Source organism: Phodopus roborovskii, unplaced genomic scaffold (assembly GCF_943737965.1).
Source record: "Phodopus roborovskii unplaced genomic scaffold, PHOROB, whole genome shotgun sequence".
NCBI classification, from domain to species: Eukaryota; Metazoa; Chordata; class Mammalia; order Rodentia; family Cricetidae; genus Phodopus; species Phodopus roborovskii.
The window spans coordinates 1,150,035-1,167,027 of NW_026126583.1; the positions used below are offsets into that span (position 1 = coordinate 1,150,035).

General features: G+C 34.9%; 1 protein-coding gene across 1 annotated transcript in view; it reads right to left on the reverse strand.

Moving 5' to 3' along the window:
* Positions 1-293: 293 nt before the first annotated feature.
* Positions 294-16,993, reverse strand: part of Cdh7 (cadherin 7) — a 151,325-nt gene continuing 134,625 nt past the window's right edge. Inside the window, exon 11 of the mRNA XM_051203901.1 lies at positions 294-823. Within this exon, the coding sequence (XP_051059858.1) occupies positions 330-823 (494 nt within the window). The 3' untranslated portion in view covers positions 294-329. The remainder of the gene's footprint in view (positions 824-16,993) is intronic.

Here is a 16,993-nt window from a genome sequence, read left to right on the forward strand (position 1 = left end):
ATTCACAAACCACTAGGTAATTTCTTTTTATCAAAATAAATAAATAAATAGATAGATAAATAAATAAATAAACTTCAAAAGTTCAGACTCTGTGTGAATTCCCTTGGGTAATCTAGAGAATGTTTTTTACCAAGGCAGAAAACTTAACACAGTTAAAAGTGGAGACATATTTACAATCTCTTTTGTCCCATAAGTGAAGTTCTTGTTTACTGTATGGAATACTTCCCCATTCTCCTTCTTTTTTAATATTGTCATTCTTTTCTTTTATCTTGTTTTTCTCTTTTGCTGCTGCCATTTTATTCAGTACATTTCAAATGGACTGTCCAAGGCTATGAGTACAAGGTCTCTTGGCTATTTCCATACATGTCGGCCAGTCGTTTAAAGCGCGGACCCCAGTCACTTAGGTAGTCATAATTCTGATCAGAGTTTGAGCTGATGGAATCTAAAGAACTGAGAGATTCAGCAACTGAACCATTTCCTTCAAATGCATAGGTCTGCAGTGAGTCATATGGCGGAGCCCCTGGGTCCACATCAGCTTCTTTCAGTCTTTCCCAAATAAATTCCCTAAAAATGACATTATCTGGGATGCTTTTAAAAGTAGGTCTACTCAAGAACTGAATTTCAGGAGTCACATCTCTGCGGGTTTTGGTGTCTCGTATGACGTTGAGGTTTCTCAGTGCAGCCATGTCAAAGGCTTCAGTATCTTCTTCTCCCCCGCCTTCATCATCGTATCTGACAATATTTTCTCTAATGTCCCTCTCCTCATCAAAGATGAGAGGCTCTTTTTTTCGTCTTCTCATAGTGACAATGAGGAGGATCAGCACTGAAAGGTGAGATGCCAAAGAGAGATAATGTAAGCAAGTGGAGAAATGCACACAATGGTGCCAAGACTCACATTCTATCCTAGTAAAGGAGTTGGCTTCCTGTGTCACATTCAGCAAATGTGCTAAGTAAGCGATTACTGGAAAAACGAAATGCTTTTATACATCAAAAAATTCTATTTCAAACCTGTTCACGATTGATGTCTACTTTAACCTCCAAAATATTTTATAGAACAAATTGAAGGGCCAAATCAGAATAAATAGAATACTTTCAAAGCCACACAACAGAAAAGGAGCCTTTGAACTGCTTAATTGCTGGAAAGGAAAAATGTCCTTTTAAATGTTTTGTATCTAATGTAACAAGTGCAATGCCAAACCGAAATGGATAAGAAAATTTGATCAGGTTCTTTGAAGAAAGGTCTGATTCTTGTTATGAAATTCAGCTGTTTAATGATACCCAGCTTGCCTTGCCATGTAGTAAGATTAAAAGCTCCTATAATAAAGTGCGTCTCACTTTTAAGTGTTATTGACCCTGGACTCTGTATTAAACCCAAAGACAGAAAGCAGGCTGTGAGGCCTTCAGCAATGGCCAAAGATTTAAGAAACAAATTACTTTAATGTTAGGGATTTTTCTTCCTCATAAAATTACATAGTAAATGTTGATATGAGCAGTTTTTTTTGGAAAGCAAAAAAGAGAAACATGAAAGCCCGTAGTATAACATAGATTAAATAAATTCTGCATTTTTAATACAAACTTTTTGAAACTTCACTTAATACAGTACCCCAAGGCTTCAAGACTTGTAATAAAATGGGATAAAATAACTGTTTTAAAAGTTTGTGATTCACAATTATTTAAAACAACAGAAAAGTATAAATGGTATATTTTAGGAAAATATTTATTTTTATTTTGTGCATTTGGATATTTTTTTCTGTGCAAACTTATATGCCTTGTATGTGTCTGTTGCTTGTCCTCACCAAGCAAATTTAAATTTCACTGGAATTAGAGTTACAGAGTGCAGAGAAAGACCATGTGTTCCATGGAAATTAAGCCCTTGTCCATTGGAAGTCAACTATTGATTTTAACCACTGAGCCATGTCTCTAGCCAAAAAAGGATGATTATTTTTATCTGATAAATATAAAATTTGTTTTAATAATTTTTATTTGCTTGAATTTTTCCAGAAGTTTTAGAAGACTGAAAATATACACATTATTACATTATTGTTTGGACTATATTATTCTCAGCCTATTTTTAAGTGTGTAAGTGGGTAGCGTAGAGAGAGAGGGAGATGGAGAGGGGGAAGGGAGGGCGTGAGAGAAAAGGAGAGAGAGAATGGACATGAGAACGCAACACTGTGCATTCAGAAGTTAGAAAAGTTTGTCAGTGTACAACCTCACGTCCTCCTTATTAGAGATATATATCATTTGTATACTCCTATGTAATAACAACTGCCTGGCCCACTAACGTCTGAGAACTTTTGATGGGAGATGTCATTCTGTAAATATGTTTCTCATGTTGGTTAATGAATAAAACACTGTTGGCCAATAGAAAGCAAGATAGATGGGACTAGGAGACGAGGAGAGAAGAAGTAGTAGGTAGGAGAGTCAAGATGGTGGATTGAGAGAGAAAAACACCATCCCCTATCTCCCATAAGATAAGACCACATGAAAGTACTTAGAGTAATAGAAATGGGTTAATATTTAAGACAGATCTTGCCGATAAGATACAAGTAACTAGGCAACAGCATTATATCAAATACAGAGTCTCTGTGTATTATTTGGGGCTGGTACTGCAATGGGCCCATGCCTGCAGGGAAAAACCCATTCTTAACATATTTTCTTGTCTCTCTCTTCCATGCCACTACAGGAGTGCTCAGATTATAGGCCTGTGATGCCGTGCTTGCCTTTTATATGCTTTCCTATATTCACACCTAGGTACTCAGGTTATGAAGAAGCATGTTACCCTCTGAGCTAGATCCTCAACCCTTAGCATATTTTTTAAAAGAGTTTAATGTGCAACAGGTTGTAGCATAATGGCAGAGTGCTTACCCATCATGAACAATGCATTGTGTTTGTTGTCTAACACTACCAAAGATGAAAACAAATACATGATTTAGACTAATTATAATATAACTTTGTTGTTAAGAATGTCTGAAAGGAAAATAAAAGAGATTTCATAAGTGGACTGAGAGTTGGGAGGATGGGAACATGATTTATCAGGTTGAGGGGACAGGACAATTGGGGTTGTAATAGGAGATGTCATTCTGTAAATATGTTTCTCTTATTAGTTAATGAATAAAGCACTGATAGCCAATAGGAAAGCAAAATAGGCAGGACTAGGAGACAAGGAGGAGAGAGGAAGAAGTAGGGAGGACAGTCAAGAAGTAGAGACCTGAGAGAGCTGAATGCCGGCCACTCTCTCAGGTAAGATAAGACCATATGGAAGTAATTAGATTAATAGAAATGGGTTAATATTTAGACAGAAGTAGCTGATAAGAGACTAGTAACAGGACAACAGAATTATATCTAATACAGCATCTCTGTGTATTATTTGGGACTGGCGTGGCAAGGGACCAGGCTGGCAGGGGAAAACATGCCCTTAACAGGGGTGGAGCTGGGGAATAAACCAAAAACAGAAGCGTAAGGACCTGAGTTAAAAACCACTAGCAGCTTTTTGTTTATTCTAAAAAGGCAGGTATGGCACCATGTCTGTGAGAAACAGAGACAGGTGGAACCCAGAATCTCACTATCCTGCATTATGTCCAAGACAATGAGACCCAGGTTTCAGTGAATGACAGTATCTCAAAAAATAAGTAATTGAGAAAGACATCCCAATGTCATCCTCTGTCTTTCACATAAATGAGTACATGTACATACACATCCAAACATATTACATTCATGTAGATACACCCTCTATTAAGGAAAGGGTCATTCCTAGATAATTCAGGTTGGTACTGCAAATCTACCCAAGTACATTTTTGGTCGAGAGATTTGAGACTTGAAGGAAGAAACTACTTCTCCCAGTACATGGGAAAATATCAGCTGTTTCCTAAATGCCTAAACTTATACCCAAGTATAAACATAGCTCACACCACATAAACAAAGCTTATTTTTCCAACTGATGAAAACATTTACTAAAAAAAATGCACACTTGATTTAAAATGCAAAGAATAAGTTGATGGTAGGGAGCCTAATCCCAAAAGATACATTTCCCATGTCAGGGAAATCATGGAAGAGGCAATGTAAATTTTAAAAGCCAGAGGTCCAAGACACCTATTGATAGGTGTTCCTTGTAAACAACAGAAAAATGTACCAATGAACTATCAAAAGTATGACCACTAAATATGACAAGTATAATGATAATTATAGTTGATATGCCAGGGGAAATTCTACACAGCCCTACCTCAGATTAAGAGCTATATACAGGGCAGTGACTACTGTTAGAATGAGAATCATTTGGCCAGAGTGATGAACTCACACATAAGGTGACCAAATCCAAGTGTTCATCTCTGGACACATACACAGAGGAATAAAGCCCAAGGGACTCAAAAGGTTTTATATACACACATACATATATATACAACAATGATAAAAATTATACAAAATTGGGGAGATGAGGAAAACTTTGGAGGGAGAAAAGGAAGATCGAGAGTTCTTTTAAGAAATTTTCAAAAATAAAACTATTATAAAACAAACTCAATTATTTGAAATTTATAGGTCATATCAGTACAGCAGCATTTTTTGAAGTCCTCAGAATGAAAGCAGTGACAACAACAAACAACCTAATGAGAATACTTATAAACAAAAAGATACCATAACTATTGCAGAGGTGAGTGTGAATACAAAGAGTATGGTGATAGGGTGGATGGACATGTGATAGCATGTGGTCATGGCATATTAGGAGCAAATGACAATAAGTATTTCCATGAATACATGAGCTTAAGTGTCCAGAATTGAAAAAAGCTATATGACAATGAGACTTTCTTTAAACTGAAATCAATGCCAAAATAAACAATTTATTTCAGAATTAACTGTCTCTTATATAACTGATATTATATTTTACACAAATTAATCATAATTTTACATTTACCAAAAAGTACCTCTTATATCATGTTAAAATACATTTCATTCTTTTCTTAAACATGCGGTTTTCACATAGGTGTTCAATGGACATGAAACTCAATATTACATAATTTGAGTCAGCCTCAGGCAAAATATAAATATGTAGTTTTAAAATCTTGCTTGAAATTAAGAAATGTACTAGTTGTTTTGGGATCCTGTGTAATTTATCATTTCAATGACTAAGGAGAGATTAATTTACAGCTTTTCGAGCACATCTGAAAATGAAAATTTAACATTTACATAGAACACAGATTAACTGCTCCTCTACAACTTTGCAAATGAGTATTGTTAAGAAACACATATACATATGCATATTTATATGTGTTTAGAAATATGTATTCCTGTGAGCACACACACACACACACATATACATACATACATACATACATACATACATACGTATATATATAAACATATTAATCTTAAAAACTGTATCATTCCATGTGGGAGTATTAAATAAAATAAATTTAGAAGTTGAACTGGGATATTCAAAAGAAAGAAACCTTGTTTTCCAGATGTAGACACTGAGTAAACAGATCCAGATCAAGAAGATTTTGTGGAAAAGTATGAACAGATGAGAGCTTGGACAATAAGGACATGTGGCATAATCCTTGGCAAGAGTGAAACAATGATGAGAAATTGGAAAAAAATGTGGGTAGAAGGCAAATAATGGTAAGAATGACAATAAAGTGGTGGACCCAAAGGTAAACATTTTGTAGACTTTTTATAAGGCAGATTTTTGTTAACAAAATGAATATTTGCACTGGGACAATGATATCGACTACAGAAGAAATGCAAGAAAAAATTATGAGGAAAGGATTTCAGCACAGTCACATTGTGAAGGCTATACTGCTGATTTAATTTTATAGATTTCCAATTTAGCTTGATAAAATTCCATTCAAAATTTCTGAGAAAATCTACCTTTTAAATCATGTTACATATGTGTAAGGTTATGACAAGATATGGGAAAGAGTTCCAAATTTGTGGGCAATATATACTCAATGAAGAAATCAAAATATCTTCCTTTATATATGACCCAAAATACAAAAGTGTCAAATATGTACCATCTATAAATTTTTGTGGTAAACTAATTCCCATTTTCCTGAGGAACCGCCATACTAATCTCTAAAATGGCTGTATGAGTTTGCACTCCCACCAGCAGTGGAAGAGTGTTCCCCTTTCTCCACATCCTTTCCAGCATGAGTCATCATTGGTGTTTCTAATTTTAGCCATTCTGGCAGGAGAAAGATGATATCTCAAAGTTGTTTTGCTTTTCATTTCCCTGATAGCTAAGGATGTGGAGAATTTCCTTAAGTGTCTTTCAGCCTTTTTTTTTTTTTTTTTTTCCTCTGCTGAGAATTCTTTCTTCAGTTCTGTACCCCATTTTTTAATAGGGTTATTTGGTGTTTTGTTGACTAGTTTCTTGAGTTCTTTGTATATTTTGGAGATCAGCCCATTCTCGGATATAGGATTGGTGAAAAATCTTTTCCCAGTTTGTGGGCTGCCGATTGGTCTTGTCCACTGTATCCTCTGCCTTACAGAAGCTTCTAAGTTTGAAGAGGTCCCATTTATTAATTGTTTCTCTCAGTGTCTGTGAGGTCCCATTTATTAATTGTTTCTCTCAGTGTCTGTGCCCCTGGAGTCATGTTCAGGAAGCGGTCTCCTACACCAATTTGTTCAAGAGTATCTCTTATTTTCTCTTCTAAGAGGTTCAATGTGGCTGGCTACCCAAATGATCCTCATCCATGCAACAAAGACATGTTCAAATATGTTCATAGCAGCACTATTTGTAGTAGCAAGAACCTGGAAGCAACCTAGATGCCCCTCAATTGAAGAATGAATAATGAAGATGTGGCACATCTACACAATGGAATACTACTCTGCCGAAAAAAAAAAAAAAATGGTATCTTGAAATTCGCAGGCAAGTGGATGGCACTTGAAGAAATCATCCTGAATGAGGTAACCCAGTCACAAAAAGAGGAAAATAGTATGTACTCACCCATATATGGATTTTAGACCTAGAGCAAATTATCACCAGCCTATAATTCATACCACCAGAGGAACTAGGATACAAGGTGTATTCTAAGAGATTCATATAAAGTCCCAAAGAGAACCAGGAAGGAGAAGTTCCCCAGAGCACAGGGGAAGTGGGGGGGGGCAGTGAATGGAGAGAGAAGTAGGAGAAAGTGAGGGGGAGGAAAGAAAACACGTGAGACTAGGAAAATTTAGCCCGGTTAGGAATAGAAGACAGGAGAGAGAGAGAGAGAGAGAGAGAGAGAGAGAGAGAGAGAGAGAGAGAGAGAGAGAGAGAGAGAGAGAGAGAGAGAGAGAGAGAGAGAGAGAGAGAGAACATAAAAGAGTGAGACAATATTGGTTTGAAGTTAAAATCGAACACAAAGAAAGTTCTAGAGAACTACAAGACTGCCGCCAACTAAAAATTTCAGCATCCATGGAAAGGCTACCATAAATGCCCTTCCCAGAGAGTGAGATCAACAACTAACTTATCCATGGAGCCCTCAACTAATGCCTGTTGGAAACAGGAACAAACACCCATACATAAACACTGAGTCAAAGTAGGACTCAGATGCAGAGGGAGAGGACAAGACCAGGCTGCAGAAAAACATAGAGACAGCTTACCTGAACGAGGAGGAGCTAATGGGCCATCAGACTGATAGCTGGGAAGCCAGCATGGGACTGACTCAGGCCCCTCTGAATATGGGTCTCAGTCAGAAGGACAGAACAGTCTAAGGGACTTCAGACAGTGAAGCCAGGATGTATCCCTGGTGCACAAAAGAACCTTGGGAACACATCCCCCATGGAGTGATAACTGCCTTAACCTAGAGATGGGAGAAAAGCCCTAGTCCCTACTTCACATTACCTGTCAGATCTACATGACTCCAAGTGGATGGGTTTGCTCTACATGTGGAATTGTGGTGGGGGGATTTGAGGGGAGGGTGCTTATGGTGCATGTGAGAGGGCAGAGAGGGTAAAAGTGAGGGAGGGAGGGATAGTGGGAGGGAGGGAGAGGATACTGGGATTGACATGTAAAATAATAAATTAAATAAAAAAAGATTAAAAAAAAGTTAAGAAAAAAAATATTGTGTCCCTTTATTTTCTACTATTGATTTCTGTTCTGATTTGTTACACTTGGATCTGTGGCAAATAAACATGTAGAAATTTAAAATTATCACAACTTCTTAGTAGATAGCATGAGAGTGCTTCGGTCCTTCTGTCTTCTTCAAACTGTGTACATCTGTGTATAACAAAAATACTGATAGCTTTTTCAAAGGAGTTTAATATTTATGTATTGAAAATCAAGTATGTAGGACAGGTAGTAGTGGTACATAATCCCAGCACTCAGGAGACATAGACAGGGGTATCTCTGTGAGTTTGAGGCCAGCCTGGACTACAAAGCTACACAGAGGAACATTGTCTTGGATACCAAAAAAATAAAAAAATCATTTATAAAAAAAGCTAAATTTAAAATCAATCCAAGACTGAGAGGTAATATATCAGTTAAGATCACCTAGTTCTGAATCCCAGTATCTACATGGAGACTCATAATTGTTGGCAATCTAGTAATCCAACACCTCTTTTGACTTCTAGGGTAACTTGAAAACATGCATGCATGCAGGCAAAGCATTTATACACATTAAAATAACAATATTTTACAAAATTAAGAGTAAAAGAGCTATACGAAATGAGTGAGGTTACATAATAATAAAGCATAAGATGAATACTTTACAAAAAAATCAACTACTCCTTTCCAGAATATTGAGGTGATGTGCACATTAGAGTTACCTGGGAATTGACTTGGTGACAAAGTAACATCATTAGATACACTTTTCTCTGAGCTGAATTAACAAACCCTTCCTGGATGGAAAAATATCCAAATTTTAAGCTCTACTGCATTTGTGTTTTACTCATAAGACAAGATTTAATTTTTCTAATAATTAAATATTGGATATGTAATAATATAGATTATACCTAATAATAATTTGTATATATTTTTAAAACTATAATTTACTTTTAGCATATATTTAAATTGTTTTGTGTTTTATTTTTCAAAGAAAGTTACGTAAAACTTGTTAATCATCTATGGGGCATATATCAAAGGTAACAATAAACTTATTTAGGATGACTTTAAACATAGGATTTAGAAATTCTAGAAGATATTGGTTTCATTATTCCTTAATTATTATATTCTAAATTTTTTCTTGCGAGTTAAATATTGACAATGGAAATAGCTATTGTTATTATAATTTTTCCTGTAACCCAAACAATTATAATTGAGAAAATGAACAAGTCCAACTAAAAAATCAATACATGAGTTAAAATATTTCTTAGAATGCTAGATATTGATGTATAATTTACTTTTTAATATCTCTTTGTATTTTACTTATGGTATCTTGTTTGTTAATTATCATTTAACATGTAATATTAAAAAATTTTAATAATATACTAGATAAAAGAGTATGTGAATGAGAGTTAAACATGAGTAATAGAGGGAAAAAAAGAGGGAATGGAGAGTAAGAATGGAAATCTCTTTAGTCTCAAGGGCCATTTTTGCTTCAGCAAATATATAGGTATAATTTACAGATGGTATCTGATAGCTAAGTTAAAATATGATAGAAAGCTTTAATGAGTGCTAACAATATAATAAGTGAATATTGTGATATTGGAGACCATGAGTGTGAAGTTTGTTTATGAATATTCTCAGTGGTAAGAACATGTTCTAGAAGAACAAATATGAATGCAGTGTGTAAAGTATTCTATGAACCTGGAAGGAGGTAGGAAGGGCATTTCATAAAAGTAGTTGTAGTTTTAAAAATAATGGAAGCAAAGTTTACCACAACTCTTCCTAAGGGGTGATGTCGCATCACACAGGCTGATATCTTTCTGGTGGGTCACTCATGAATAAATATATCGTGTTTAAGGAAATATTTTTGCTTTCTTTAAATATATGTATTCTATCTATTTTTTTCAAGGAGATAATTATAGCCATTATAACAAGTAAATCCTGAGAAGAGCACAGGGTTACTGCTGGATATTAAAAACAAAACAAAACAAAACAAAAAAAAAAAAAAAAAAAAAAAAAAAAAAGAAACACCAACTAATGTCAACCGAAGTAAAACCTAAGGCAAATTTGAAGTAAAAAAATAACAAAAGGTTTTCAGTTTGAATCCATGGGTTGTAGAATCAGAAATACATACATATGCCCAGAAACAAAGGGGGCAACAATTTAAATTGTATTTTTAATCCCACTTGACCCATCAATTAAAGGGGATTAATTGTTGTTAATGTAGGCCAAATGAGTAATTGAGACAAATATAAAATAAGTACAGTATTTTGAACTGATGCTAAGGTATATAGCATGTCTACTGAAATGTGTCTTTTTTCTTTTTTTACAACTAGTGAAACATTCCTGTTTTCTCTCTCACACACACAAATCCACATAAACATGGCTATAAATCTCACCCTGAAATGTTTTCCAAATATTGAACCTTAGAAGAAAGATGAAAATTATATTTCAAGAGGTATGTCATTAGTTAAAAATCAAAAAATAATATCACATGTTCTTTTTTTTTGTTGCAGAGTACATTCAATTTATATGAGCTATTCAGCAATAACACATGGAATTCCTTCTGTCTGTCAGAAAACCAATTCATGAGCTATCACATATAATAACAAATCATGCTTAACCCCTGCCTTTGGAAGTAGAAGTTCATTAGATGAGACACACAAAGAAATAAAATAATTGAGTCAGGCATTCAGGGCAGGTAGATCTTTTTCAACGAAGATGTATTCAATAACAGTATTATAACCACAGTGTTAAAGGGTCCAAAATAAAAGAAGAGCACACAGCTTGAATTCAGAAGCCAACAAATAGTGCTTGGAATACAAAAAACCAAGAGGTCCTCTTATAGGCAAATCAAAGCACACAAGATAAGAAATTAAACTACAGAAGGCAATGTGTATATTTTGGCCTTAGCACACTATGATAAAAGAGATAAACAAGGCATCTTGAGCCCTGAGTTATGTCTCAGACAAAATAAATAAATAAATAAATAAATAAATAAATAAATAAAATAAAGGAGAAAAGGAAAATATATTTTAAAAGTTGTTGTATTATACACGAGTACATTTGGAATTTAAAAACTTATGCTATAATACTGTTTATTGGATTCTTGGGAGTATACATGAGAGGGTCCCTGTTCCTTTAACCTTCCCTTAAGCTATTTTACTTCTGTTTGCTGTTTTGTTCGAATTTGATGTTACTTTTTGTTTTATCTATCTATTACATGATAACTATCCTTTAGATGCCTGCTTGCTTTCTAAAGAGACACCAAAAGGAAGTGACTCTGAATAGGAAGGGAGATGGAGAACACTGCAATGAGTAGAGGAAGGGGAAACTGTAACCAAGTAGTATATTATGATAAAAAAAATCTATTGTCATTTTAAGACAAAAAATATAGAGCAATGTCCAAAATTCAAGAGCATAAATATGGAGCCTTGACAAAATCCATTGCAGCACCAAAAGAATAATTGAAAAAAACTGAATAACTGATAAAGTAAGATTAAACCCTAATTCAGTATTGGAGATGAAATAGAGAGAAGGTTGACTCATACAAAAAGAAATAATTATTGGAATCTAAATGAAGAAAAAACAGGATGTAAGCATATAGTTCCAGATTTTATACATCTATTGGGATTTCTAATTTAGGCTATTCAACAGAATATCGATTATACATAGTGAGATTAATGTAAAATTATACCAAATAGAGATTTGCAAATGACATGTAAAAATAGATACTTATTACCATTTCTCAAGACACATAAATGCTTAATTACAACTGAATTTCATTCATCTTTACTAAAATGAGTATCCCAAGGTACCTCTTATTTAAATGTGATAAATATAATGATTTAATTTGAACCTCAATTAAGACAGAGCAAAATTGTTCAAAGTATAATGAATATTTTATACACAATTACAAATTGTGTGCTATATTATGTACCAAAATATATTCTTGAAATAATAAATAATATGTGTAATTGCAAGTGTGTATTCCAAAGGTCACAATTAATGGGAACATACCATAAAATAAACATCTTGAATTAACTGAAGATCCAGAAACCCAGCACATGAAAAACAGTGTACATTTCTGCTTTTATTGTGGTAGCTACCAGGCTTGAGATACTCAGAGATAATTTAGCCACTTTCCAGCAGCCTCCTGGTATTTCATATTGGAAGAAAAATTTTCAAGAAAAGATTTTTCAAGATATTTAGAGGAAACTGCTGCTTTGTTAAGTTTCTGATTATGATCTGAATTTGCCTTGTGACTTCGTGCCTACTTCCTTATCTTTTGTTTGCTCTAAGAAAAGGGGTAAACAACAATAATATTTCTCTAGAAAACAGTTTAAGAGCATTAAATCACACAATGTTAAAAAATATAACAATGTACTTTAGTCAATGTCAAGCTCCATTTCTGTTCATTCTTCCTTTAAATAGGAATATATTTGCTATTATGAATTAGAAACAGAGGGGAAAAGATAATCCATTGTTGTAAATACTGAAGAATTATAGTTTTTATATTTCTTTTCTGCTGTCATCATCATTGTCAATGTCTTGACATACATTATTAAAATTCTGCATACATTTAAAATGAAGATTAATACATTCTCCAGTTGAACAAAATCATAAGCAGCCTCCGCAACAGGTAGCCAAATCTTGTTTCGTTTTATAAAGTCATAGAAGCATAATGGAAGCTGAATGTCAAGCTGCTCACTTTAGACATGAGGGAATTCTAGCTAGAATTGTATATGGTGAATACTGAGTTTCTATAAACACCCTATTGAGCCAGGGCTTATGGAGCTGTGCCACTCTGTGAAGACAAAATAGCAGGATGGGAGGGAGACTGCATCTCTTCAAACACATGGAATTATGATCCAAATTGAGAAACAAATAGATCTTAATGTAGTACATGCTGCAAAAGCTTCAGTGAGATGAAACAGATATCCAGAATAATGTTATCTGGCTGTAACAGTTCCAAAATACTTGTGTAACTGTTAATGATTAGAAATATTTTACACTAAAGCAGGAGAAATTCTTTCTCTGAATTTCTGAAATATCCACCAGCGTAATGACTGAATGTGTCAGTTGCACATGTTTTTTCTTACATAAAAAATGTTTTTATTTTAATTAAAAAATATCTGTATCTGATAAAATATGAATTTGACTATGATAATACATTGGATCAAACTGGTATTTTTGTTAGTTATTAGACACAGATTTTATTTTATTTTTTTACAATACTAAAATAAAATGTTTTCCAAATCTATCAATTAAAACTTTTCCAGATAAAAAATCTTTAAGGTGAATATAATATTTGACTTCCATTTGATAAAATCTGAAACTGAAGGTTCTGATTTCATTCAAGATGTATTCATTCTTTAAAAAAGGAACCTCATACACAGAGTTTGGGGTTATTGTTTCATTTAGAGTATTGAGGTATGAATGTGTTTCAAACAGAGGCAAGGGCAATCTGGAAAAATAAAAAATCATTCATGAGATTAGAAAAATACAGATGGAGGTGAAGGTTGACATATCCAGCTTTCCATGTCATGAAATTTAAGCTTGACAATGGAACTTGTCAAGTGAGTGACGACTCCTGTATGTGCAGTTCAATCAAGAAAAATTAACTGGATTCTGGAGAGATGGCTTAAGGGTTCAGCATACTGGCTGCTCTTTCAAAGCACCTGTTTAATTCCTTGCATTCAAATGAATTCTCACAACTAGTATCTCAAGGGATCTGATGTCCTTTCCTGGCCTCTGTATATATGTATTATACAAATGCATAACCTCAAAACATCCATATGCATAAAACAAAAATAATCACATACTTTAAAATGTATTTCTATAAAAAACAACATGAAAACAGATGTATTTGGCCTGATAGAAGAGAAAGTGGGAAACAACCTTAAACTCATTGGTCAAAGAGACGAATTTCTGAACAGACCGTCAAAGAACAGGCAATGATATAAACAATTGATAAATGGAACCTCATACAACTCAAAAGCTTCTGCAAAGTAAATAATACCATCAACTGGACAAAGAAACTTCCTATATAATGGAAAAATGTTCGTAGCAACCCTCAGAAAAATAATATTCAAAATATGTAAAGAACTCAGGAACAAGATATCAAATCCCAAATAATACAATTAAAATGGGATACATATATAAACACAAAATTCTCAGTAGATGAATATCAAATGGCTAAAAAACACTTAAAATAAATGTTCAACATCTTTAGTCATCATGGAGATCCAAACCAAAACGAGTTTGAGTTTCCATCTTAAATCTATCAGAATGATTATGATCAATAATGTAAGAGAAAGTTCCTGCTGGTGAGGATGTGGAGAAATGGGAACACTCTTCCATTCCTGGTGGGAGTGAAAACATATTCAGTCACTATGTACATCAATATAATGGTTCCTAAGAAAGTTGGTGATTGACTTACTTCAAGATAAGGTATACCACTCTTGGGTTTATACTGAAAGGAAATCCTACCACATAAACAATTGCTCAATCATGTTCATTGCAGCTTTATGTATAATAGTCATGAACTGGAAAAAAAATGTCTCTCATCAGAAGACTGTTTAAAAAATGGCATCATGAAATTTATAAGCAAATAAAAATGGAGCTAGAAAAAGATCATAGATTGAGGTAACCAAGACTCTCAAAGACATATATGGTATGTATTCACTCATAAAGTGATATTAACTACTAAGCAATTGATAACCACGAACACTCTGTAGACCCAGACTGGTTAGGAGGAGAGGTTGAGAGAGGATGCATGATCTCTCTAAGATTGGAACATAAAACACATTTTATAGGCAGCATAGAGTCAAAAGAGGATTGGGAGATCAGGTGAAGGATGGTGGGGTCAAGAGAGAGAATACATGCACCCTAACCACCCTCCCCTCCCCCACCCCAATTCCATATGTAGGGGAATGTCATCCAGTTGGGGTCATGTAGATCTGACAGGTCATGTGAAGTAGGGACTAGGGCTTCTCTCCTGTCTCTAGGTTAAGGCAGTTATCCCTCCATGGGGGAAGGGAGGGAGGATGGAGGGAGGGAGGGAGGAAGGGAGGAATGGAGGGAGGGAGGGAGAGAGAGGGAATTGGGATTGACATGTAAAATAATAAATTAAATAAAAAAAATGCTTTGACTCCAAAATTTAAGTTCAAGGACAAGTTACTGGGGAAAAGGATTTCTATTTTTGTTTCCACAGAAAATGAAAAGCTGTGGATTCTTTCCAGACTAATGTGGTTTGATCAAGCCAGACCACCTGAAACAGAGTACCAGGTGATCCTACTTTCAAAACAGCTGGACAAAGCAGCCTTACTGACTTCAGCCATGATTTCTGCATCTTCTTAGAATCCCCCATGACAGTGCCCCTTACCAGCAGGAAGTAGTTTGTAAAGAACGATGCCCAATTTCCCAAATATTGTCTATAAATGTTTGTTTTCATTTAAATGGACTTGGTTATATAAATAAATAAATAAATTTAAGAGAGAGAGAGAGAGAGAGAGAGAGAGAGAGAGAATACAGAGATGACAGAGATGAAGCTCAGTGAAGTGAAAACCTAGTACAAAATATTCTAGGGTAATGGTTGCACAGAACTTCTGGAGTAGCCATTCAGTGTATGAGATGCCTTTAGGTATTCTCCACAAGAAGGAGCCCATACCAAACATTGCTTGGGTAACCAAGAACCAGAAATGAGATACTTCAGAGACCTAGGTAAAACCAAACACTACTGCTCTAAAAATATCAATAAATTATTTCTTATGATAATTCACTACACTCCCAGAACAGTGCCTTGCCCACTCATCATAGAGAATCATTCTTTAGCACCATATAGGAACAAATAAAAGACCTACAGGCAGACATTATGGGAAGAGAGTCTAAATAGGATATTTCTATCAAATCCCTTCTTTCCAAGTTCAAGGATTCTCACAGAAGAAATAGTGTAAAAGCAACATGAGATAGAGAATGCCATAAGAGCACAGCCTTCTGAATCAATTAAGCAAAGTAAAAAATGGTCTCACAGAGAAAGAATCAACACAAACAGGGCTACATGGATCTGTACCAGGTCTTCTACATATATACTTATTTAGTAGCTGTTTTAATGGGACTCCTGTCTGTGAGAACGAATGGGTTTCTGACTCTTTTTCCTTCTCTTGGGCCACTTTGTCTTCTATTAGGTTGCCATATCCATTGGCAGTATGATTGCTTTTGCTTCATCATATATATTGTTATGTTTTGCTATTTCTTAGAATCTTGCTCTTTTGTTTGTTGTTCATTTCATTTTTATATCACAAGTAGTTTCTCTTCTCTTTTGTGTTCCCAGTTTGTCCTACAACTCACACCACCATTCACTCCTCCTTTACTGTTTATCTTCAGATACATGTGGGTATCCAGTGGATATCAGCAGTGAGAATAAACATCTGTTCTATTAGGACTAGATGAATCTACAAGTAGGAAAAATGGGTTCTAAAAGCAGGCAAGTCTGTCAGAGACAGCCCCAGCTCCCACTGTTAGGATTCCCAAAGAGTACCAAGTTACACAACTCTACCAAATATACAGAGAGCCCAGGGCAGTCTCATGGAAGCACCCTGGTTCTTGGTTCAATCTCTGTGATTCTCTGTAAGCTAAGGTTAGTTGATTTTGTGGGTTTTTTGTGGTGTCCTGGACACCAATGTGTCCTATAATCCTTTCCCCCCCTCTTCCACAGGATTCCTAGAGCTTTGCATAATGTTTAGCTGTGGGTCTTCATGTTTGTTTCCATCAGGTCCTGGGTGAAGCCTTGTTGATGACAATTTGGAAGAGCATCAATCTATGAGTATAGAGTATTATCCCATTCTTACATTGTGTGCAGATGTGGGGAGAAACCTGGAAAGGGGAATAGGGGTGAGAATAGGAGAGATTGGGTGGGGGAGGGAATATGGAGTGAAAGAGTATTGGGAAACATAACTGGAATCTGCAAGC